General features: G+C 39.3%; 1 protein-coding gene across 1 annotated transcript in view; it reads left to right on the top strand.

The window, feature by feature from the left end:
* Positions 1–25,196, top strand: part of SIK2 (salt inducible kinase 2) — a 122,498-nt gene that overhangs the window by 72,558 nt on the left and 24,744 nt on the right. The window contains exon 4 of the mRNA XM_028105842.1: positions 10,336–10,497. Within this exon, the coding sequence (XP_027961643.1) occupies positions 10,336–10,497 (162 nt within the window). The remainder of the gene's footprint in view (positions 1–10,335; positions 10,498–25,196) is intronic.

Raw genomic sequence — 25,196 nt, 5'->3', positions numbered from 1 at the left:
CACACCCCTCAGCTATGAGTCAGAATAAAATTAATTAGAAAAGACTAATGAGCACAGTAGCATACAACTACCTGGACTCTTAATTGTACTGATTCTCTTCAGGTCAATATCAAAGCACAATGCTTTCTCCCTCATGGAAATCAAATTAAGGAAGAATGTTAAAAATTTTAAGTTTAAAGTGTAAGAGACATCCAGTGATTTTTTTGTGTCAGCCACTATGTCCAACCCCTTGTCGTCATGAAACTTCTATTTGGGTGGAGGAGACAACATAAAACTTACAATTACACAATATAATAAATGTAAGGGAAATAGGGTGATCAGCTGGAAAGTATCTGGGGGAGGCCACTTTGGACAGGATTGTCTGACTCCAGAACTTATTTCTGCTATATTTTAAGATCTCCCTAGGTCCAAAGAAATCAGAAATGTATTTATATGTCTTATTAAAAGATACAAAAAAAATTTTAAGTCTTCTGTTTGATATCCATTCCTATCACCAGTATTGCAACCTATTGACTTCTTGTGGGGGTTATAAATAATTTTAGAAAAGTGTGATATATTTGCTTTTGTTACCAAAAACTTTAAAACTTTATGTAACTAAAAACTCATCTTCTCAGAAGACTGTGGGTTGCTTCAGTATTTCCACTAGGCTTGAAGAACTGATTCAGAATCTAAGAGATGCAAACAGTCTAATGTAGGGAAATTGCTGAAAGCACAATTAAATTGCCAAAGTATATACCGCATGCAACAATTTCCTTTTTGTCAAACACACAATTTGAAATGATTATATATTTATAAAAACAAACAGAAAAAAGCAAAATCTATAAAAGATTAAAAATCTGTAGTTTCATGTTCCATTCAGAAGTTGTCTCCAGGTTAAAAGTTTAATGTAATTTAATATTATAAGTAATGTCATAATATTTAAAATTAAGATAGCCTATGTATCCTAATTCAAAACAGATCATATACTTAATCCATTTTCTATTAGTGGTCACAGTGTAAAGTGGTACACATATTAATGTGCTAAAAACCTTTTCAGGTTTTTATTTAATGTGCCTTCCTTTCTTAGTTATATTTTATCTAAGAGTGATCAGTTAGAACCAACACAACCTAAGTTGACAAAGATCAGAGTCCTGATCTCCTGTAAGACAGAGGTTTATTTTACAGTGACATTTTGTACTGATTAGAGGAAAGAGATGTTAAATTTGAGTAAAGATTTGAAAATGGGGATTGAAAATAATGGGTCTTCAAAATATTTTGAAGAAAACAAAAGAACCAATTCCCATTGCCTTATTGGGTCCTCAAGGTTCATAGTGGTCATATTCCTAAAAACATGATTTCTCTCCAAATTTGGTAATTAAATGTGAATTCTTCACAGATTTATGAGTTAGAGTCTTCTGACCAGGATTTAATTGTCTGAAATGGGTTGTTTCTTTTAAGGCTAATTAAGCAAAAAAATATTAAATTGATAATCAGCCTTTTTAGTTCCAAATTACAAATTGGTGAAATGACAAATTAAGTCCTTTTAATATAACATTAAAATTTAATTGCATTTCTTTTTAATCTTTTGGGCTATTACTCAGCTCCATCTTTAAGGGGTGTTAATAATTTCTGACTGAAGAATTTTAAGCTTAAAATTGAAAGATTGAAAGATTCTGACATCCCCAAAACTTAAGGAAATGCAGCTGGCTGGGTTTCTTCACTTTGACAAGATGCTGGGAAAGCTGCCTCTTATCCTTGGGGGAAGAGAAGGGATGGGATGCCACTCTGGCGGTGGTGGTTACAGTGACGTAGAAGGTGGTAATGAAGTTCATAAAAAGAGAGATGAGCTCAGTCTTGATATCACTGCAGCGGTAGAAAGAAAATCTGCGTAGGTACACAGTTGAGTAATTGTTGAAAGGTCAAATGTGCCTGGCTAATCTGGAGGTTATTTTTATAAAAATTCTAATCGATGAATGAAACCCCCAAGGCAGAGTTCTGAACCTTGATTAAACCTAAGATTTTATAGACCTCCCCCCTTGAAATTGCAAAGTTTTATGTGTGTGTTTGTATGTAAGTGTAATTTTTATTAGCTTCCCAATAGGATCTGTGACCAAAAGGTCCCAGGCCAGAGTGTTAAAACAGATCTTTGCTGGAGTGACTAACGAGGCACCCTGAGACTGGAACTAAGTGAGAAGAGTATGAAAGGGAACTAACATTATCCAGCTAAGAATGAAGCAGATCAGAGGTGATCCACAAGAAGGTGATAAGTTAGATCAATTCTGTGAGGAAAGGTGTATAGAAAAAGAAAGGCAAAGGGCCAGAATTAGACTGTAGTAGTTTTATGTGTTTAAAAGAGAAAGGTCGGGCGCCTGGGTGGCTCAGTTGGTTAAGTGACTGCCTTCAGCTCAGGTCATGATCCTGGAGTCCCGGGATCGAGTCCCACATCGGGCTCCCTGCTCAGCAGGGAGTCTGCTGCTCCCTCTGACCCTCTTCCCTCTCATGCTCTCTGTTTCTCATTCTCTCTCTCTCAAATAAGCAAATAAATAAAATCTTTAAAAAATAAAAAAATAAAAGGGAAAGGTCAATTAGTGAAAGAAAAGGAGAAAAACTATAAACAGAGAATCAATAGGAGAGATGTTTATTTTGGAAACCAATTAAGTATAAAATATAATTGAAAGGTCATAAAAGATGAGAACTGAGGAAAGGTAATTGGCTTCAGCCTAGAGAAGTTGCTGGTGACTTTAAAGCAATGTCAGTGGAATGTGAAACATAAAAATCATATCATAAGGGGGCACCTGGGTGGCTCAGTCGGTTAAGCATCTGCCTTCGGCTCAGGTCATGATCCCAGGTTCCTGGAATCGAGCCCTGCATTGGGCTCCCTGCTCAGTGGGGAGTCTGCTTCTCCCTCTCTCTCTCCCCCTGTTCATGCTCGCTCGCTCTCTCTCTCTCTCTCTCTCATATAAATGAAATCTTAAAAAAAAAAAATAAGGGTGCCTGGGTGGCTCAGTTGGTTAAGTGACTGCCTTCGGCTCAGGTCATGATCCTGGAGTCCCGGGATCGAGTCCCACATCGGGCTCCCTGCTCGGCGGGGAGTCTGCTTCTCCCTCTGACCCTCTTCCGTCTCGTGCTCTCTATCTCTCATTCTCTCTCTCTCAGTTAAATAAATAAAATCTTTAAAAAAAATAAAAAAAATAAGGGGCTTTTGGGTTGTTAGTAGTTGGGAAAGGAAAGTAGCCTGAGTCAACCCCTGATAATATAATAACAACAATAGTAGTAGTCATAGTTGAAATAATAGCAGCTAACATTATTGAGCATTTATATATGTCAGGCACCACGAAGAGGGTTTTTTCTTTTTTTAAATTGCTTTTTCCATTTAACCTTCACATAACCTTGTGAAGTGTTCTATTGTTATTCTATGTATTATCATCATCATCATCCCCATTTTTGCATTAGCAAATGGAGGTTGGTGTGGGGGGTGCGGGGTATGTAATGTGCTCAAGGTCACATGGTCAGCAAGTGTGAAGACAGAATTTGAACCCAGGCAGCCCAACTCCTGAGCCTTCATCCTGGGTGGCTCTGTCGGTTAAACGTCTTCCTTCGGCTCAGGTCATGATCCCAGGGTCCTGGGATTGAGACCCACATCGGGCTTCCTGCTCGGTGGGGGCCTGCTTCTCCCTCTGCCGCTTCCCCTGCTTTGTTCTCTCTCTCTCTCTGTCAAATAAATAAATAACATCTTAAAAAATAAAAAATAAAAAAACCCATACTATTAAATACTAGAAGTATCTGCAATGATGTAAAAGGAATATGGAAGACTTCTATGTACTGCTATAAAATGAAACAGAAAAAGGATAAATGTTTTTGTATAAGAAGTGGGGAGAATACGATTATATATACATAATTATATATATCAAATGAAGCAAAGGGTAAACAAAAATTAATAAAAAGTTACCTGTAGGCAGAGGAAGAGAACAGGGATAAAAAGCAAGACTTCTTGGATTATATCTTGTTGCATAGTTTTAATTTTGGTGTCATTTTAAACATCAGGTAAGTGTTTTACATATTCACAAAATAAACTTAACACAGGAGAAATATACCACAAAGAGATAGCTTTTCAAACAACTTTAGAACAATAGAATTTGGACTTTACATTCTTTTTTATTTATTTTTTTGCACTGTGTGTTCTTAGGATGGTGTAATCTCAATATTAAAAAGAACTCCAATGAAATTTTAACTTTTAAACTTCATCCAGTAACTTTATTGTTAGTAGTGATATTAGCATAGCTATTTTGACATTATTTCGTGTATATTATAGGATAAAACAAGTAATTTATGTTAAGAACGAGGATCTTTTTGTAAGAGAAAAAGAAATACACATGTAAAAATCAAAGAAAAGTAATTCCTATAGTGGTACATTTGAAATGGAGTGACGTCATTACTTTTTTTTTCTTAGCTCTGTCTCTGAAAAGTCTTAGAAGTAATACCAGTCCTGCCATAAAAAACACCCTGAGCACCCAGATATCATTCCCCAGTGAAGAGAACCAGGATTCTTGGAGAAGTGACTGATCCCAAGTTTGGGGCAGGAAATATTCAAATTATGCATGAGACAAATTTATTATGCCAGAAAGCAACAAAGGCATTGATTATTTCTGGATTAAAAAAACAAAAACCTATAAAGGGGCTCTCACTGGTCAAAGATGGAAAAATTTGAGGATCAAAAAGAATAATGACTGTAATTAATTGAAATAAACTGAGTATATAAGAATCCATGCACCCATAATGATACTTAAGAGAATCCTAAAATAGAAGAAAAACAAAAATAAACAAACACAAATCTTAATAGTTATCATTGGAGGTAGCCAGTGTACCAACCCCTTACTCTGAAAATTGGTTTAACTTAAGGAGGAAGAATTAAGCACTTACCCTCCTGACTTATTTTAGCTATAGTTCAGGATAACTAAATAGCCCTAACTGACAACAGAAGAATTTCATCTAATAGATGTGGCAGGAATAAAATAATTAGAAAGTCACAGTTTTGCAACCTCTAACGAAGTAACTGGTTCAGGTTCAACCACCAGTGAATACTAAAATTAGTGCTGGGGTTCTCCAAGTACAGCCCCTGTTCCAGTATCTTAAGCATCACCTGGATACTTATAAAAAATACATAAATTCTTGGGCCTTTTCCAGCACTTGCTGTGTCAGAGACTCTAGAGGTAGGTCCCAGCAATCTGTTTTAACAAGGCCTCTAAGAACCGTGTTAGGAAAAAGAGATGAGAATGTTTAATTGAAGGATCAAGCTGTCACCCCCATAGCTCAGTGACCAACCTTAGCACGCCTAGAAGCGGGAGAACCAGATGTTGTAGTCCTCCAAGTAGATGCACCTGTGACATATTCTTGCCACCCTCCAAAAAAGTTAAACTTGCATCTATTCTATTCTTCATACTTGAATTCCAAATTATTGGAAATACAGGAAATAAGAGAATAAGTTAAGTGAGAGCATGAGGAAGTAAAAGACAAATCCAGTAAGTCAGTAGCAGAGGAAAAAGGCAGGGAGGAAGGCTGTTCCAAAAGAAAAGGATTCCAAAGACAAAATGAGCAAGGGCAGAATGTACATCTTGGGGCACCTGGGTGGCTCCGTCGGTTAAACGTCTGGCTCTTGGCTTCAGCTCAGCTCCTCATCTCAGGGTTGTGAGGTCGAGCCCCACATCAGGCTCCGTGCTGGGCGTGGAGCCTGCCTAAGGTTTTCTCTCTCCCCCTCCCCAGCTCTCTCTCTTTAAAAAAAAAAAAAAAGTACGTCTTGTTTGGATCCTGATTCCATCCCTATTCAGCTGAATTCCTGAGACCAGACGAAATCTAGGTCTCCTACTCCTCCGCCATCTTGCTCCGCCTCCTGGATCCTGATTCTAGTACGCCAACTGAGGAGACTTGAATTCAAACGGTGAATTAGATGATATTAAGAAATTGTTAATTTTGTTAGGTGTGGTGATGGTATTATGGTTATGTAAGAAAAAAAAATTTTTTTAAGATAACACAGAAAAGTATTTAGGGTGAAACAAAGTGATGCAAGCATTTGCTTTAGGTTACTACGGAAAAAAAAAAGATATATGAAGTATGGCAAAATGTTGACAACTCTTAAATCTGGGAGATTCATCATACTATTTACTCATGTATGTTTGAAATTTTCATAATAAAAAATAGAAAATTTTAAAAGATACCTACAAAAATTTTTATTCAGATGTATTTATTCCTGTGCTAGCCTTTATCATGGTGTATTGCAATTGCCTATTTACTTGTCTATACCAGTATTTCTCAAATTATCAGTATTGAAAGACCAATTTTTTTAATTGTCCAATTTGTCACAGACCATGATTTTTGTAAAATACAATAAAGATCAATTACTGTAAAAGCAAAGTGAGGAAAGGACATACAAAATATAACCTTAAAAAGTTTTCTTATTAAAGTCAACAATATTACATTTCACTTATCAGAACAAATTTAAACATAGGATAAAGCAATTTTTTAACTACCCATCAAAAATACGCATACAGGCAATTAGTATGGAAAATTGCTGTTACACTCAAGTTTGTTCTGTAACCATAATTAAGTTTTTCTTGTGAAACATGAATATGCTTTTTGCATGTTACCTTGAGGACCTTGTATATTAACTTGAGCGTGGGTTGAGAACAGTGCCCCTCACAGAGGATGAGGAAGTATACCTAAACCAATGTGATTTCGGCCACAGGTTTTTACCTCAGTTACTTCTGTTACTGATTTCTCAGCAGATGGTACAGTTTTCAGGGATGCCCACACTGCAGAAAACATACAGAATGAGGAAGGGAGGAGTGAACACACCAACCTCTTTAAACAGGCAGTCTTAATCTCTGGAACGTGGATGTTGTCATTTTTCTCACAGTGTGTTATATATTTATTGTTATGCGATTCTAGCTTTACATGGTAATTTTAGGTTCAGACATACCATTCCTCCCGCCCACCCCCCCCCCCACAGTACCTTTCCTGCCAGGCTCCAAAGCTTTTCTTCCCCCCCTGGCTAGGGTGGTATTAATTTGGACTGATCGCTTCAAAAACGTCTGTACTCTAGATTCTCTTGCACTTCCTAGGACTCATTTTGTAAGTGACAGTTTGTTGTTGTTCTTTCCCCCATATACTTATATCTGTTCACATTGGATCTGTTAGGTTTCTCTGTGTTGCCAGAATCACAAAAATTTTTCCCATTAACTCACATTGATTGAGCATTTTCTTTTCTTTTTTTTATAAAGATTTTATTTATTTGTGTAGAGAGAAAGCACAAGCAGGGGGAACGGCAGGCAGAGGGGGAAGCTGGCTTCGCACTGAGCGAAGAGCCTGATGTGGGGCCCTATCCCAGGGTCCTGGGATCATGCATGACCGAGCCAAAGGCAGATGCTTAGCTGACTGAGCCACCCAGGAGTCCCTGACTCAGCATTTTCAACAGAAAGAAATTTTGTCTCTCTGAAGAAGTCATTTATTTGTCTAGGAAAAAATTGTCTCTTTAGAGCTACAGCTTAAATGGCATTTGGTGTGGAATTTCTGCAAAATTAACACTAGTAACTAGCCAAAAGATAATCCTGTATGGAAAACACATTGCATTTCCCTCAGTAAGTTATATTTGCCCACGGGGCCAACCCTTTGTTATAGATTTCCCCGTTCATCCAGTATAGAAATGAGGCTCTGGTTTACTCTTATGAACAGATAGTACATTGTTTACTTGGTAGTGAACTTAGACATAGTCACTCTGATGACAGTTTGGACATTCTGACTGAAAAGTCTATATATTCTTAAATGATTTTTTTTCCCCTGTAGAATTCTGAATGGCTAGTATGTGTGCTCTGTAAAGGCAAAAGGAAAATATGGGGAGCTGATCATCTCAATTTGTGATCATAGCAGATGAAGAAACATATACAAAATGTCTCCTTACATTTTTTTAAAAAGATTTTATTTATTTATGTGATAGAGAGAGAGGGAGACACAGTGAGAGAGGGAACACAAGCAGAGAGAGTGGGAGAGGGAGAAGCAGGCTTCCCGCCGAGCAGGAAGCCCGATGTGGGGCTCGATCCCAGGACCCTGGGATCATGACCTGAGCCGAAGGCAGATGCCTAACGACTGAGCCACCCAGGCGCCCCATTTTTTTTATTTGAGTGTAATTGACACACAATGTTACGTTAGTTTCACGTGTACAACTCTGTGATTTGACAAGTTTATACATTATGCTATGTTCTCCACAGGTGTAGCTACTGTCTGTCCCATTACATCACTATTATAGTATCATTGACTAACTATATTCCTTACGCTCTGCTGTTTATTCCTATGACTTACTCATTTCAGCCTGTATCTCCCTCTCCCCTTCACCCATTTAGCCCAACCCCACACCCTCGTCTGCCTGGCAACCATCAGTCTAGTCTGTTCTCTGTATTTATAAGTCTGATTTTGCCTTTTTTTGTTTTGTTTTCCTATAGCTGATGTCAGAGAAATTACTGCCTGTGCTCACTTCTAGGATTTTATGTTCCTAGACACATTTAGGTCTGTCTGCTTACATTTAAAGTGTCTAACATGTATAGTACTAATATTCTATATTTTATAATGGTTGATGATACCATCCATGACCAGACCTTAATCAGCTAAGTATTATAAAAACCGTGCCTCTGATGTTTTGTACATAGTACTAAAGCAGTGTGGGAAGTACCAAAGAAAATAATATGGCCCCTATCTTCAGAAAGCTTAAGTGAAGGTATCTTATTTTCTAACACACAGTGTGTTAGAATTAAGGCTGTGTGTGTGTGTGTGTACACCCAAACACATACGCACTTTGAGATATTTATGTGATATATGCAGGTAACTACAGTGTGAGCCAATGTGTTGTCAGTGATAAGGAGTTCAGAGTGTAGAGATTAGTTCTACTTGAAGTGACGAGGAACTGTTTAAGGGCAAGGTGGCATTTGAGCAGGGTTTGAAAGGGTAGGATTTCAGCCCGAGTCTAGTAAGGAAGCTTGATACGTTTTTTTGAAGTTTATTAACTTGAGCGTGGATTGAGAACAGTGCCTCTCCATGGTTACAGTGAAGTAACCATTCATTTACCAGTTGTATGAATTCAGCCAGATTACATAACCCCTCTGATTTTCAGCGTCCTCATCTATAAAATGAAAATTAGAATAATAGTTATCATAGAGGGTTTTTAGGAAGATTAAGAGGGATACAGTGATACGAACATGCTTTATAAACTGTAAAGTGCTGTACAAATGTTAATTTTATAATAAATCTTGAGGATGTCCTGAGCCAAAGCCATGGACTCTAAATATCAGTAAACCCCATAGCCTAGAGCAGAAAATATATGGAGATGTCTGAATATTCATTCACCCATACAATTCCTAAGTTGGGAAAATAATTTTAAATTTTAGAAAAGCCTTTCGAGATTTCTGCTGACCCTTCCCCCTCAAAAGATCATTTCAGAGGCCTTTTAGATGTTCAGGAGAAACTTGAATGAGCTATAATGTTTCGTTTTGTTGAGTTCATGTAAACATATGCAGAACTAATTTTCAGATAAACTGCTTTAGTAGAGATTATAACATTATACAAAGATAGCTAATGTATCTTGCAAAGTATATTTGCTTAGAGAACACGGCTATCATGTTTGATTTAGAGAACAAGTCTTGGGTAAGTGCTCCACCAAACAAAACAGAGTGTGAATTATTTAAGCTACTTCCAGGGACCACTGTATCTTATGTTACAGGTGGCTTCTATAATAACTGCAGGAAATGATTGCTTAAAAGAAAGATATCTTTTGTCTGATGGGATGTCATGGGGTTTTTGTTGGGTTTTTTTTTTTTTTTACATAAATTTTGTTTTTTAAATGTGGTTAGGAAAAATATTCAATAAACTTATAAACAGAACAGAGAGTGCTTAGACTAAAAAAGCATTGTGAATTATACTGTGAATATTATGCCACTTGCTGTTGTCTGGTCTTGGGCTCTCTCCATTTATCTGGACTCCAGTGAAATATGATTGGAATTACTTTTCTCAAGGCAGGGAACTTGGAAAACAGCATGTTACTTGAACACTCACTCCTATTCATTTAGAAAGCTTTTGAATAGGTGAAGGGGATTAAAGTACACTTATCTTGATGAGCACTGAGTAATATATGGAATTGTTGAATCACTGTATTGTACACCTGAAACTAATATAGCAGTGTATATAAACTACACTGGACTTACAATAAGATAAATAAAAAGATAGCTTTTTGAGGAGAAAAAATTCTACCTATTAATAGTGGGGATTTTTTGTTGGTTGGTTTTGGTGAATAATCCTAAATTCTCTCCTTTTTTACAGACTACCTTGCTAATCATGGCCGGTTAAATGAGTCTGAGGCCAGGCGCAAATTCTGGCAAATCCTGTCCGCTGTTGATTATTGTCATGGTCGGAAGATTGTGCACCGGGATCTCAAGGCTGAAAATCTCCTGCTGGATAGCAACATGAACATCAAGCTAGCAGGTAGCTGGGACGCAGCTGGCTCTAACGTGACCAGACACGAGCCACTGTACTTGGTGTGTGTGCAGGCAGAGGTTCAGGAACATTTCTACCAGTGACATCGGGATTTCTTAAAGTGTGTTTTACTCATAGTTCTAAGTGTAATGACAAGTAAGAGAAATCGGTTTATTACTAATGTACACGGTGGCAGGACTGGGGTCTGATTTGTGGCCAGGTCCCTTGTGCCCTGCTGGAGGAGGTCCGTTTGTCTGGGTGTGTGTGTGAGGTAGGGGACTGATAGCCGGACCAGAGGAGCCGTACAGGAGCACGCTGGTGCTCTGCCTGCCCTCCTGGTTATGGGTGATTGTGCAGAGAGGTCACAGCCGGAGAAAAGACAGTGATAGAAGTCTAATGCCTGGCTCTGATACAATAAGGTTTTGAGTTATAACATGGAAGTTGAGCGTAGAGAGATTATTTTGCTAGTTTTTCTCCTACACTTTTCACAACTGTAAAAGGTTTTATATTTTATAGTCCAAGTTCCTTTATCCATATGGTCAAGAATTCAGTAAATATTTATGTGTCAGGTACTGTGCTATGCTAGGTATCCTGGGGATACAAATCCTCTGATTCTAAAAGTCTATTGGGGAGATAAAAATAATTAAAATACACTAAGTTCCCCAAAAATGTATGTACCAACTGCAATAGGAATCTGGGTGAAGGAATAGCAGTCTACCTGATGGCTTCACAGAGAGGGAACTAGTTGAACTGAGGCTTGAGGGATGAGTTAGAAGCTTGCCAGGAGGATAAACGGAAGTAGGGTACCACACACAGGCAAACTGTGTAAACACCACAGGTGTAAGGGAAAGAGGTTGAGACTGGTTGGTGGGGACCTGTAGCTCAGCATTGGTGAAATGTAACATGTGTAGGCACAGGGAATCGACGCAGGAGGAACAGGTAGGCAAAGAGCAGAATATGAAGGGCCTTGAATGCCATGAAAAAGATTTCCGAGTTTATTCTGTTGGAAATACGGAGTGCAACCTATTGAAAATTGTAGGGTGGTTTGGAAGTGAAGGTGGGACTGGGCTACTATGACTAGATTTGCACGTTGGAAGAAGGCTTCTTTCTGGCGGCAGGCTGAAGACGGGCAGGAGGCGTGGGTGAGACTGAAGGCAAGAAGACTGATAAGGAATCGAAGGCAGTAGTCCAGTTAGGAAAATGTGGGTCTGGGCGAGAGTAGCAGCAGCAGAGGTTGTAGGTGTGGGAGGGAGATTGATTTCAGTTAGGGTATCGGAGAAGATAAGGGGCTTGAAGCGAAAGCTTAGCAAAGTTGCAAGTGGTGGTGTTTTGTTCTAGGATTGTTAAAGAGGAACAGAGGGACATCCAGATGAGAGGAGCTGACCAAGAAATGATTTGCTGACTAGCTAGGCTGGATACTCATTGGACTCCTAAGCTTAGGGACAAAACAGCAGTCTTGGTTTGCTGCATTGTGGTATAAAATAGAAGTTAAAAGCGTCTGATTTGTGCATGTAACTGGTTTATTTCTATGCCATTTCCCATTAGTTTTTGCTTTGGGCATTTGAGGGAAAGCAAATAATTAATTTTTACTTACTTTACTTTAACTCTTACTTTAATGTTAATAATTAATTTTTTTAAATTTTTTATTGTTATGTTAATCACCATACATTACATCATTAGTTCTTTTTTTTTTTTAAGATTTTATTTATTTATCTGAGAGAGAGAATGAGAGACAGAGAGCATGAGAGGGAGGAGGGTGAGAAGGAGAAGCAGACTCTCTGCTGAGCGGGGAGCCTGATGTGGGACTCGATCCCGGGACTCCAGGATCATGACCTGAGCCGAAGGCAGTCGCTTAACCAACTGAGCCACCCAGGCGCCCAGCATCATTAGTTCTTGATGTAGTGTTCCATGATTCATTGTTTGTGCATATCACCCAGTGCTCCACGCGGAACGTGCCCTCCTTAATACCCATCACCAGGCCAACCCATCCCCCCACCCCCCTCCCCTCTAGAACCCTCAGTTTGTTTCTCAGAGTCCATCGTCTCTCATGGTTCGTCTCCCCGTCCGACTTACTCCCCTTCATTCTTCCCCTCCTGCTATCTTCTTCTTTTTCTTTTTTCTTAACATATGTTGCATTATTTGTTTCAGAAGTACAGATCTGTGATTCAACAGTCTTGCACAATTCACAGCGCTCACCATAGCACATACCCTACCCAATGTCTATCACCCAGCCACCCCATCCCTCCCACCCCCCACCACTCCAGCAGCCCTCAGTTTGTTTCCTGAGATTAAGAATTCCTCATATCAGTGAGGTCATATGATACATGTCTTTCTCTGATTGACTTATTTCACTCAGCATAATAACACCCTCCAGTTCCATCCACGTCGTTGCAAATGGCAAGATCTCATTCCTTTTGATGGCTGCATAATATTCCATTGTGTATATATACCACATCTTCTTTATCCATTCATCTGTCGATGGATATCTTGGCTCTTTCCACAGTTTGGCTATTGTGGACATTGCTGCTATAAACATTGGGATGCACGTACCCCTTCGGATTCCTACATTTGTATCTTTGGGGTAAATACCCAGTAGTGCAATTGCTGGATCTTAGGGTAGCTCTATTTTCAACTGTTTGAGGAAACTCCATACTGTTTTCCAGAGTGGTTGCACCAGCTTGCATTCCCACCAACAGTGTAGGAGGGTTCCCCTTTCTCCGCATCCCCGCCAACATCTGTCGTTTCCTGACTTGTTAATTTTAGCCATTCTGACGGGTGTGAGGTGGTATCTCATCGAGGTTTTGATTTGGATTTCCCTGATGCCGAGCGATGTTGAGCACCTTTTCATGTGTCTGTTGGCCATTTGGATGTCTTCTTTGGAAAAATGTCTGTTCATGTCTTCTGCCCATTTCTTGATGGGATTATTTGTTCTTTGGGTGTTGAGTTTGATAAGTTCTTTATAGATTTTGGATACTAGCTCTTTATCTGATATGTCATTTGCAAATATCTTCTCCCATTCTGTCGGTTGTCTTTTGGTTTTGTGGACTGTTTCTTTTGCTGTGCAAAAGCTTTTTATCTTGATGAAATCCCAATAGTTCATTTTTGCCCTTGCTTCCCTTGCCTTTGGCGATGTTTCTAGGAAGAAGTTGCTGCGGCTGAGGTCGAAGAGGTTGCACCTGTGTTCTCCTTTAGGATTTTGATGGACTCCTGTCTCACGTTTAGGTCTTTCAACCATTTGGAGTCTATTTTTGTGTGTGGTGTAAGGAAATGGTCCAGTTTCATTCTTCTGCATGTGGCTGTCCAATTTTCCCAACACCATTTGTTGAAGAGACTGTCTTTTTTCCATTGGACATTTTTTCCTGCTTTGTCAAAGTTAATCATTAATTTTAAATGCCAATGTTACATATGGTTCAGGGAGGTAATGGATTTTCCATTCTGCAGGCTATGACTTTTTTTTTCTAATGGGATTGCCCGAATAAGACAGTTTTTTAAGTTAATCTGTTTCATTCCCATTATATATATAAAGATTTGTATTGATTTGTCTTTTCTGTTTTGAAAGTGCAATCCACAGTATTGGTGTTTCCATAGTTTCTTATGTGTGTTCACTTCTCCCATTTGTAGTTTTGTTTTTTTCTCTTCTTCTTTTGGTCTCATTCATCTCACTCCTGTTTGCCATTCTTCAGGAGTGCACTTCCCTGGGACTTTTTTTTTTTTTTTTTTTAAGATTTTACTTATTTATTTGAGAGAGAGAAAGTACATGAGGGGGGAGGGTCAGAGGGAGAAGCAGACTCCCTGCTGAGCAGGGAGCCCGATGTGGGACTCGATCCAGGGACTCCAGGATCATGACCTGAGCCGAAGGCAGTCGTTTAACCAACTGAGCCACCCAGGCGCCCCCTGGGACTTTTTGTTTACTTGTTGGAAGCATCTGCTGCCCTCAAATTGTCGTCTTCAGAGAAGGCTCTTGTTTTTTCAAGTCCTTAACTCTGTAGAAAGAAAGAGGAAACTACTCCTTCACCTTCATATTCCTTTATGTCTAAAACAAAAAATTCACAAAAACATACTTCCAAGGAGTTCTGGGAGTCTTTTTAGGCAGAGAAAGGTTAGCGGTGTGAGTCATATGCTATAGAAATTACAGAGTGCTCTGTCACTAACATCTCAAAAGAAAATGTCAAAGTAGAACACCAAAGAAACTTGCAAACAAAATATACAGAATATGCCTTTAAGGTTATAACCAAGTTTTGCCTGGCTATAATATGTCTCCTATAATTTTGGCATATAATATAGGTAGATAAACTCAGTATCTCTAATGTCATTATGTGGTATTCACAGCTAGGTCTCTGACCTCAGGAAGCAAAGATTCTGAGTTTTCAAGCATTATTGGTAAGTTTTTCCTCAAGGGTTACTCACTAACTGAATTTTGGGTTTTATCATTCAGTATTTATCCATCGAGTCTCATTGATTCCATTACCTCAGTGGAGACACACATGCGTGCGCACGCACACAGTATATCTTAGCACTCAGATATCGTCTTGTCCACGTTTTTCTGTCATCCTCACCACCGTTTACCCCAAATTTTAGTAAACGTTTATGAAGCATCTACTATACTCCTAGGCTAAGTCCTGGAGATTGACGTATTTCAAGACAAAAACGATTACAGTGCAAAAAAGTTCAATTCTGCTCTCACCTGGAGGAGTTAACCCAAAACCAGAGCTTTGACTAAATATAATACAAGAAGATAATTGTGAAGGCCATGAGGCTAGGAGAAAGACTAACTCTTCCTGGAAGAACCAGGGAAATGATTAGCTAAGACTTGATTAAGAAGGGGACAGAAGGAGAGAAAAGCAAAAGGGGTATGAGGTAGGGATGGCAGATCCAAGCAGGTTTCAACATATGCAAAGGTGGGCAGGCCAGAGAACTCAGATTGTGTAGGGAAGCTGTGGACCAGAGCTAGTGGGACCTAAGTGCCAGTGACAAATGACAGGGAAGGAGCCTGGACAGGTAGGCAGAGCTACATCATGAAGAATTCCACATCAGAAGTTTATATGTGTTTCTATATGCTTAAAGAATTTCTCCCGGATGTTTATTTTTATCCATAGATTTTATAACTTTTTTATAGTACTGCTTTCCTTTAAAAACATCATCTTCTGATCTCTGAGGAATCTTCTTGAATTTTAAAGAATTCCAACGCATGTAGGAAAGATGGGACTCGATGGAAAGATTGTAAGAACTCAGAATAAAAGGCAGAATTACTCCCTCAAATTATACTTCGCTTGTTCTCCTTATGAAGATCTCTTTTAATTGCTAAATGGGCTGAATAAATGAACTATTTTAGCCATCTTGTATGTTGAAATTGAAGAGAAAGTGCAAACCAAAACTAGGTGTAAATTACAATATTTTGTAATTTACAAAAAAGAAAATGGGGTAGAAGTGTAAAATATGGTTTATTTTAATAAGTACAGAAACATGACTTTGAAATCATTTTCTAATTTATGCTCCTCCTATGGATAAAGACTTCAGACACTGATGAGCCATGGATCCATCCATACCCACGTGTGTTCATTGCCTCAATTATGAGACCTCCGGCCTTTGCAGAATATGAGGCAGAATGCAAATAAATATTGGCTTTCATTAATTGTAGTAGTTGTGGTAATATTTCCTCCTATTTTGGCTATGACTGGTCAGGCATCAAGTTGAGAATAAATAGATGAAGGACATTTAGTTTTATTCTTCACCTTTCCTAATCTGAAATGTTTATAATAAATACTTAGATAAAGATAAAAGTGTATGAACTAGTTGGAGGAAGTTTTCAGAAAATATCACCATTCAAACAAGGCTTCTACGTAAAGAATGTGGAGTGTGATAGCAGACAGTATTGGTGGAGACTCTGGCTGTGCCCCTTAGTGGCTGTGTGACCTTGGGCTGATTATTTATACTCACTGAGCCTCTGTTTCTGTATGTATGAAACAGATTAATCTGTTTCTCAGGAATATTGCGGGGATTCATGATAATGTTAGAGACAGGGGGCTAGTAGGTAAGAGTATGGTCTCTAGAACCAGATTACCTGGCTTTGAATCATGGTTATGCCACTTACTAGATGGGTGACCTTGGACACATTACCTAACATCTCTGTTCTCAGTTTCCTTATCTGTGAAGAAGGAATGATTGAAGTTCATATCTCACAGCAGTTACTAGGTAATATTTGCAAAGTACGTAGAACAGTGCCTGGCACATAGTTAATGCTGTTTAAGTGTTTGTTAAATAAATTGTTAATTAAAGTTCCTGGCATCATGTAAATACTCAGTAAAAGGTAGCTATTCTTTGTATTCAGTATATAATTGATTCCATGTGAAAACAAGTCCTGAAAATTCTGATAACCATATAACCCCCCTCACCATGTTTTTTAATTACCAAGGCCTTAAAGCCTTATTAATACAAATCTCAAAGGAATAAGACAAGTTTATCATTTATATTCTAAATTGTCTGTACTTGATATGAATCTTTTTTTCTAAGAGGGACCTTAAACATAATGATGTGTAATAGCCTGATAGATCTGACCTGTGTATTACAAGTCACTTGTCTTTGGCCCCAAGAGGGATGCTTCCTTTCTGAATTGACCCATGACCTCCGAGTAACCCATTATGTCTCATTATTGTTTCTAACAATCTTCCTGTTCACAAGAAGACCTTGAGACAGGGTTTCTGTGTATATAATTCCAGCTTTATATCCTGGAATCAAAAAAAGACTAGGGGAGGCTGAGATAGTAAAATATTTATTAGAAGTCTTCTATTTGCTATCCTCCTGCCACTGGTATTATGTAAAAAGAGCTCTGCGTCAGCAAGCACAGTAGGACCTCTGCTTTATCCCTCAAGCCCGCTGAGCACCAGGAACACATTAAGCCTGGGCTATGGAAGACGGCTCAGAGGGTTTTGTTGAGTTTTGTTTTGTTTTGTTTTGTTTTTCCCTTCTTCTTCTCCCTCCCCGCTCTCCACTCCATTTGGGGCTAAGGAAGACCATTTATTTGCTCCTTAGCTCACTGAACTCCCTCATTGCACAAATCGATGCCTCACACTGGTCAGCAGGGTCACATTTCATCTCAGCTGTGGTGGCCATTCCCGTTGCCCTCCTGTCAGGTAGAGAGGGGGTCACTGACGTTTGGAAGGAAGCTGTGCAGCTGACGGGCAGCAGAGCACACGGTGACGTCAGTGACGGCCAACCCCTGTGGCGCTGGTGTCACGTGTCAGCTTCGTCTCCATCGCCGTCCTTCGTTTGTCAGCTTTCACTTCGATTGTCTTCTCTGCTCCTATTATAATAATTACAGAAGAGGTGTATCTCTCCAGCGAGCCTGGGTATCTGAATTCTACTGGTAATTTTAGAAACGAGGATAAAATTAACCCTAAAGCCATCTGCTGCTCTGTAGGAGAATGTTTTTAATTATAAATTAGACATTATAACACACTGCTGGAGATTTGAAATTGCCTCAGTGTGATGTTGCTTCTTAGAAGTCGTGTACTTTTCCTTAGCTCAAAGACTGGTTTTCAATGTTTTGTTTTTTCCCTTTTCAGAAAAAGTTAGTTTACCTAATGACTTCTTTTATTTAGTCTTTAGGTCATTTAAATAAAAATCCTGAAAGTATTTAGTAACTATAATCATTTTGCAACAGTAACAGTGACAGACTGTTGAACATCTTCTGTATGTTTCTCACAACCTTTGTTTTGTTCTCTGTTTCCTGGCTACTTGAAGAGAGGTCTGGGGAGCAGCAGCATGAGCATCACTTTGGAGCTTATTAGAAATGCAGAGTATCAAGCCCAACCCTAGACCTGCTGAATCAGAATCTGCATTTTAACACATTGTCCAGGTGGTTTGTATGATTGCTCATGTTTGATCTATTTCATTCCGGCAAGTACAGCAGAATTCTTCTGTGCTTAGTTCCCATCAGACAGTAATCATCAGGATCAGCTTATTTACTCTGTGTAAGGTCCTGTTATTCCTAAAACATTGGCCCTTTGTTAATGATATTTGGGCGCAGATAACTTAGATAATTTAGTGATGACAGTAATAATAATTGGCATCTGTTATTGGTAAGATAAAGGTCAATCAGTCACTTTCAAAATAAGCAGACAATAATAGCAGTTCTAGTACTGTTTTCAAATATATCCATAGTCTGTTACTGGTGAGTTAGATAAGAGGTAATTAGAGGACTCACCTTTTGAGGCCAAGTTCATTTTCATGAGAGTCCGTCAACAGTAATTGAATCAGTTCTATGGTTAAACAATCTACTCCAAACCCTCTCTTCTGTAGACATTTTAAGCCCCACAGAAACCAGGTGAGAGAATATGGATATATTAGGAAATCTCAAAAGCACTGTTAAGAGTAAAACCCCTGGAGAATGTTCCTTTGTGTTAGGGGTGTGGTCACACGTCATCTCACATGAAAGGACAAGATGTCTATTCAACACATTGTGCATTCTTAAAGAGAATATGGATTCCTAAAATGAATGTAGTTATATATTTCTGACATTTGCTTTGTAGACAGTTATTTCCATTCGCTTATGAAGGATGCTGTTGACATAGCATCTAATAGTGTAGAGGAGAAAGCCCTCAATCGCCAAGTTCTGCTGGCAGAGGGATAAATTAGAAAACCTCTCCTCTCTATTAACGTAAAAGATTTTTCCTGGGTTTATGACAGCCTTACCTCCAACTTTGAGTTGAATTAAACTTCTCTGGCTGGTGACATTCTTGGAACATCTGTGATACAGTAAAGAACAAAAACAAAAACACCTGGCTTGCAGCTTAAAAAACCTGTATTTGAATACTGGCTAAGCCACTCATAGCTAGTGATACTTGGGCAAGTCATTTAACCACTCTGAACTTGTTTCCTTTGTTTCTAAGACAAGGACAGTCACATCTTACAGGGCTGTCATCACAATTAAACGAAATAATATATTAAAAAAATACCAAGTGGGTGCCTGGGTGGCTCAGTCAGTTAAGCGTCTGCCTTCAGCTCAGGTCATGATCCCAGGGTCCTGGGATCGAGCCCCACATCGGGCTCCCTGCTCCGCGGGAAGCCTGCTTCTCCCTCTCCCACTCCCCCTGCTTGTGTTCCCTCTCTCACTCTGTCTCTCTCTGTCAAATAAATAAATAAAATCTTAAAAAAAAAAAAATACCGAGTATGTAATGCCTGATCCAGTGTAGGCATGACATAAATGTTTTTTTGGATTTGATTATAACTGCTAAACCATGTTGAAGGACGAGTTGTCATTTGTTTCTAAAATGTCTTATGATTTCATATTAAACTTTCTTAAAATTAAGTTGAGATTCTTTGAGAAAGATTTTTTTATCCTACTGTGTTTAAGAATGTTGAAAAGCATGATTGATCTGACAAACTCAAGGTAGGTTATGAGGGCGAGTTCGCTTACTCCCCACACAAATGACAGATCACTGCAGAGGAAAGAAACTTTTTATATCTTCAGAATTTTGTCAGAGTTGCTCAACCTTGTATGAATAAAAATAGTATCAAAATAACACTAGACTGAACCCTGGATTGGAGTGGGAAGTATCAGTATGAATTCATGGGTTTTTTTAAAAACACATATACGTATAGAAAGGTACAAGAATAAATATGGGGGGGTATACATGTGTTTTAGCATTCGGACATATATTTCCAGCTCTCTCTGCTGACAGGGCCTAGAAGCAGTGACATCCAGCTGCAGTGAGTACATCTAGGTCCTAGTCTTGATTTCTAAATACCATTCTTCTGTAAAAGGAACCTGGGCTCCTTGGAAAAGTGGTTGATTCCAGAGCTGGGGCAGGGAAAAGAGAAAATGAGCCTGGAACAACTTCTGGTGCCAGAGATAAGGAAATATTTAAAATGAAATTTTAAAAAGATGAGGGCATGTTGAAAGGATACAGAAGCCAACCTGAATTACCTTCTCATGGCCAAAGCTAGAACTATTTGAGCATCAAAATAAATAACAATAGTACTGAGTTATAATTCAGAGAATAAAATGTTAATGACAAATACAATGACAATATGATAAATAATAAATGATTTAATGAATAAATGAAAGGGGAAGAAGGGCAACTCTTCCTTAAAGAAGAATTGAAATTAAGAAGTGTAGAAGACATGGGGAAAATGAAAACTCACCATTAGAACACTACAGTAAGGGTTGCTGCAATCAAGATCTACCAATGAATGCTATAGTGATAGGTGGAAAATTTGAGAAACAGGATCTGTATAGTCTCAATGTATCTTCTCTAATATATTTATAAATTATAAAGAGGAAAATAGTAACTTTACAATGGGGAAACCCAGCAGAAAGCACCTTAATCAAGAGATCAGAGTTACCCCCCCCCAGTAATTAGACATAGCCCCATGCGTCCCCTGATACAGTGCACTGAGAAGAGCTCCTCACCTCTTGATGTTCCCCCCAAAAATCCATAATCTTAATCCAGTCATGAGAAAACAGGCAAAACCAGACTGAGGGACAGTCTACAAAATATGTGATCTGTACTGTTCATTGTAAGGGAAGACCCAAGAACGGTTCCAAATTGGAGAAGCGTAAGGAGGCATGACCACTAAATGCATTGTAGAATCCTGAACTGAGAGGGCACATTTGTGAAAAACTGGTGTCTTAATAAGGTCCGTGGTTTAGTTAATAGTACTGAGTCAGTGTTACTTTCTTAGTTTTGATAATTTTACTAATATAGTTATAAAAAATGTTAGCATTAGGGGAAGTTGGGTGAAGGGCATAGGGAATTCTCCTGACTATATTGTTGCAACTCTTCTGGAAATCTAAAATTATTTCAGAATTAAAAGTTAAACAATACCGTAGTGAATCCAACATTACATGGTGTAAGTTTTTTGGCGGAAAACAGGACACAAAATGTCTGAGGGACATAGCAGCCATCATTTTAGGTATTAACTTGCAGGTCAGAGGTAGAGAATACCTGAAGCTGGACTGGTGTTTTGTTTCCAGCAGGCCAGGCTGGATCAAAGGGGACTGCCCAAGTTACTCTTTTCCTAATGGTTTCCAAAAGTCAGATGATAATGTGGGGTCTTCATTTATCCTCTGTCATTGGGAGGCTCTCTTCTGTGTTTGCACAGTGGTTAACACATGTACTCATTCAAATGTTGAAGGAAGGGAGGGAGGAAGGAAGGAAGGAAGGAGTTTGGTTGGTGTGATGAACACTAACCCACTGCATTTGAATAAAAGGCAATAAACAAATCCTGCCCAGCTATGCCATTTCTGTATGGCATCGCTCTTGCTCACCCCTCATGCACTCTTAGATGCTGTTAAGCAGAAAGCTGCAGACTGAATAAAGCAAATTAGCCAGGTTCCTATGAAGAAATAAAAGGGCTTTTTTAAAAAATTTTATGTTATTATGTTAGGTTAATCACCATACATTACATCCATTAGTTTTTGATGTAGTGTTCCATGATTCAATGTTTGTGTGTAACACCCAGTGCACCATTCAGTACGTGCCCTCTTTAATACCCATCACCAGGCTCACCCATCCCCCTACCCTCCTCCCCTCTAGAACCCTCAGTTTGTTTCTCAGAGTCCATAGTCTCTCATGGTTCGTCAACCCCTCCGATTTCCCTCCCTTCATTTTTTTTTTAAGTGCCTTTCCATTGCCACTTCTTAAACCTGACAACTATTAACTTGTTCAAAAATATTTAGTTGCATATCACGGTGCCAGGGAAGGACATAAAGGTGGTGGCTAACAGGGAGGGCTCTGTAGTCACACGTGGTTTCTGTTCCAGGTCTTCAGTCTTTACAAAGATATTTAACTTTCTATCCTCACTTTCTCCTAAAATAAGGATACCTCATAGGGTTTTTAAGAAGAAATCCTCTTTAGAAAGCTTAGATCAGCTTCTGGCCCATAGTAAGCACTTACAAAAGAGATGACAACATAGTCATTCAGCAAACCTTTATTGAATGACTGTTGTCTACAGCCCACATGCTAAGTGCTGGGAGTACAGATATGTATCATTTCTCCCTTCCCTTCTCAAGAAATTTAGTCTGATGGGGGAAATAGGTAAGTAAAATAGTAAGAAGAATTGCTCTTTTCCTCTTGGGTTGCTTACTCAATATGTTTCAATAGCATGCCTAAAGCATTATATAATATCTACTTATAAGTCTACTTGTCTACCCATTCGTTGTAACTTAACTTGATGAAGTGTAGATATTGTCCCCATTTTGCAAATGTGGAAACCAAGGCTCTAAGAAGTAATTTGCCCAAGATCACACATTTGCCCAAGCTAAGTGGACAACCCAGGATTTGATCCTAATCTACCGTCATGACTCCAAAGTCTTCCTTAACCCGCCTCATATGATTACAAATACAATGTTTAAATGCTTTGACAAGGTTATAGAAGATATCTGGGGACGCCTGGGTGGCTCAGTCAGTTAAGCGTCTCTCAATCTCTGCTCAGGTCTTGATCTCAGGGTCATGGAGTTCAAGCCCCACGTTGGGCTCCACACTGTATGTGGAGCCTACTTAAAAATAATAATAATAAAGGCATCTGCATATATGCTACTGTAATAGCTTTAGTGAACCCAGTTGTCTTTTGGCATTTCTTTTAATGTTGCCACTGGCTCTTGGTTTATTTTCTTCAGTTCCTCCTGTCGGGAACTGAAGAACTGCTTAATACCACTCTCCTTGGAAGTTAACAGACTGCTTAATACCACTCTCCTTGGAAGTTAACAGACATCTTCTTTGTCCTAGTTATGTAAAGCCACAGTTGAGACGGCTGCCATAGGCACAGCTGTGCTTTCCTAGCTCTTGCTCTCTTCTTGCCTATGAGGCATACCAGTGAGAGCCTCTGTAGTAAGGAGGCCAGGCCACCAGGCCCCGTCACTCCTTTGAGATGACACTTTCCACCAGAGTCCAGGGAAGGCCAAATTGTAGGAGGAGGAGTCTCAAGGCCAAACAGCTCTTGAGACATTAAAACTGTATGGTGTTATTTGGAGGGTATCCTCAACTTGCATGACCTAAAACTCATCCTGTGATTATGGTTTAAATAGAGCAATATTGGACCTATTTCAGGATCTCCAAACACACATACTAGAGCTTCTGGTGCTTCTCTATGTAAGTGAAATTAACATTTTCCTCTTCAAATGTTATTTGAACATATAGTCCTTGACTCATTTGAGAGTATAGTTTTTCTAGAAAATTAAAAATGTGCATCAATAAGGACATATGGGTTATGATGTCATAGGAGTGGTTAGTCATGGAGGTGGACCTGAGAAGATGAGACCTCTCTGGCAGTCCTTTTGGAAAGCGGAGTGTAGGACTGAGCTGTGGTCCCATTATGAAGGGAGAGGTTCTCATTGCCTCCTACTCCTGGATGCCAGGACCAGAGCATGGTGTTGTTCCACCAGGTGTAGACAGTGTCTGAGGCTCTTGCCCACATGCACCTTCATTTGTCTTCTGAACCCTCAGGGTTCTCTACACTTTTCTGCCCTTCCTGTACACTTTCTCAGAACCTTTTTCTCTGAAAGGTGGTAGTTGATAATGATGGCTTCACGAAAGAAGGGAGCTGACATTTGACATCTATGTTCCAGGCACTTTACATGTTTAATCTCATTTAAGCCTCACGGCATCCTGTCTGGGTAGGTGGATTATCACTACATTTATAGATATAAAAACTTAGATTCGGGAAGTTAAATAATCTACAAAGGAAACCTGAAGCTAGAAAAGTGGGAAAAGTGGAACTCTGCTCTAGTTCTCCCTAACTTGAGAGTTTGTACTCTGCCGTAGGGCTGTGGTGCTGGGGATGTTGACTCCTCTTACTGTCGCTACTGCTTGCCGCCAGTGGGTGTGTCCGGGAGCTAGGAGAATGCTTCGCCTACAGTATACTGTGTGCCGTAGTCTCAAGGTGTGACTAGAGTGTGAGTTTATGTTAACTCACTGATCTTCACAACTTGGGGACTACAGATATTTATTATTTCAACTTGACAGATAGGGAAGCCAAGGCTCACAGAGACTGATACAAAGTCACATAGCCAGTGAGTCTGGCACTGGCAACTCGATCCAGTCCTCTTAGAACACCTTTTATTTTATCGTTTAAAGATGTATTTGTTTTAGAGAGAGCGAGCACAAGCGGGTGGGGCAAAGGGAGAGAGAGAGAGAGAATCTCAAGCAGATTCCTCGCTGAGCACTGATCCCTATGCAGGGCCTAATCTCAGGACCCTGAGATCATGACCTGAGCTGAAATCAAGAGTTGGGCATTCAACCGACTATGCCACCCAGGTGCCCCTTAGGACACCTTTTGAAGCTCACCATCCATGCAGCACCGTATACTAGCTGGGAGTAGAGCCAGTTTACTAAGGAGTGTCCTGTCAGCAGTGTTTACAACAGAAGACAGTATTCGTATAACTTACAGAATAATAGGAATTTGTTTCCTCAGTAAGAATAGAGCTTGGCAAAAGGGTACAGGCTTGCATTTATACCAAAACTCACTGAAATTTGTCTTCTGTAATTTTCATGCATAGTGAAAGCATCTGAATACAGTGTTTCCAAAGAGCCTGCTGTCTATCAAAGCTGTAGATTCAGTATGACTAATGTCATAAAAGGAAGATCATTAACTGTTTAGAGGTATAATGCCACTGCACTCCATAAATGAGTGAATAAGTGATACTGGTGATAGGTGGCTTGTGGCTGGCGGGCCAGAGAGCCAACACATATTAGTGAGCTATTCAGATG

The sequence above is a fragment of the Eumetopias jubatus genome, unplaced genomic scaffold, assembly GCF_037043125.1.
Source record: "Eumetopias jubatus isolate StellerSeaLion01/CBP00866 unplaced genomic scaffold, mEumJub1_p1.0 scaffold_13, whole genome shotgun sequence".
Taxonomy (NCBI): Eukaryota; Metazoa; Chordata; class Mammalia; order Carnivora; family Otariidae; genus Eumetopias; species Eumetopias jubatus.
Note: the sequence above shows the minus strand (reverse complement) of the source record. Positions and strands in the feature narration are given on the sequence as shown.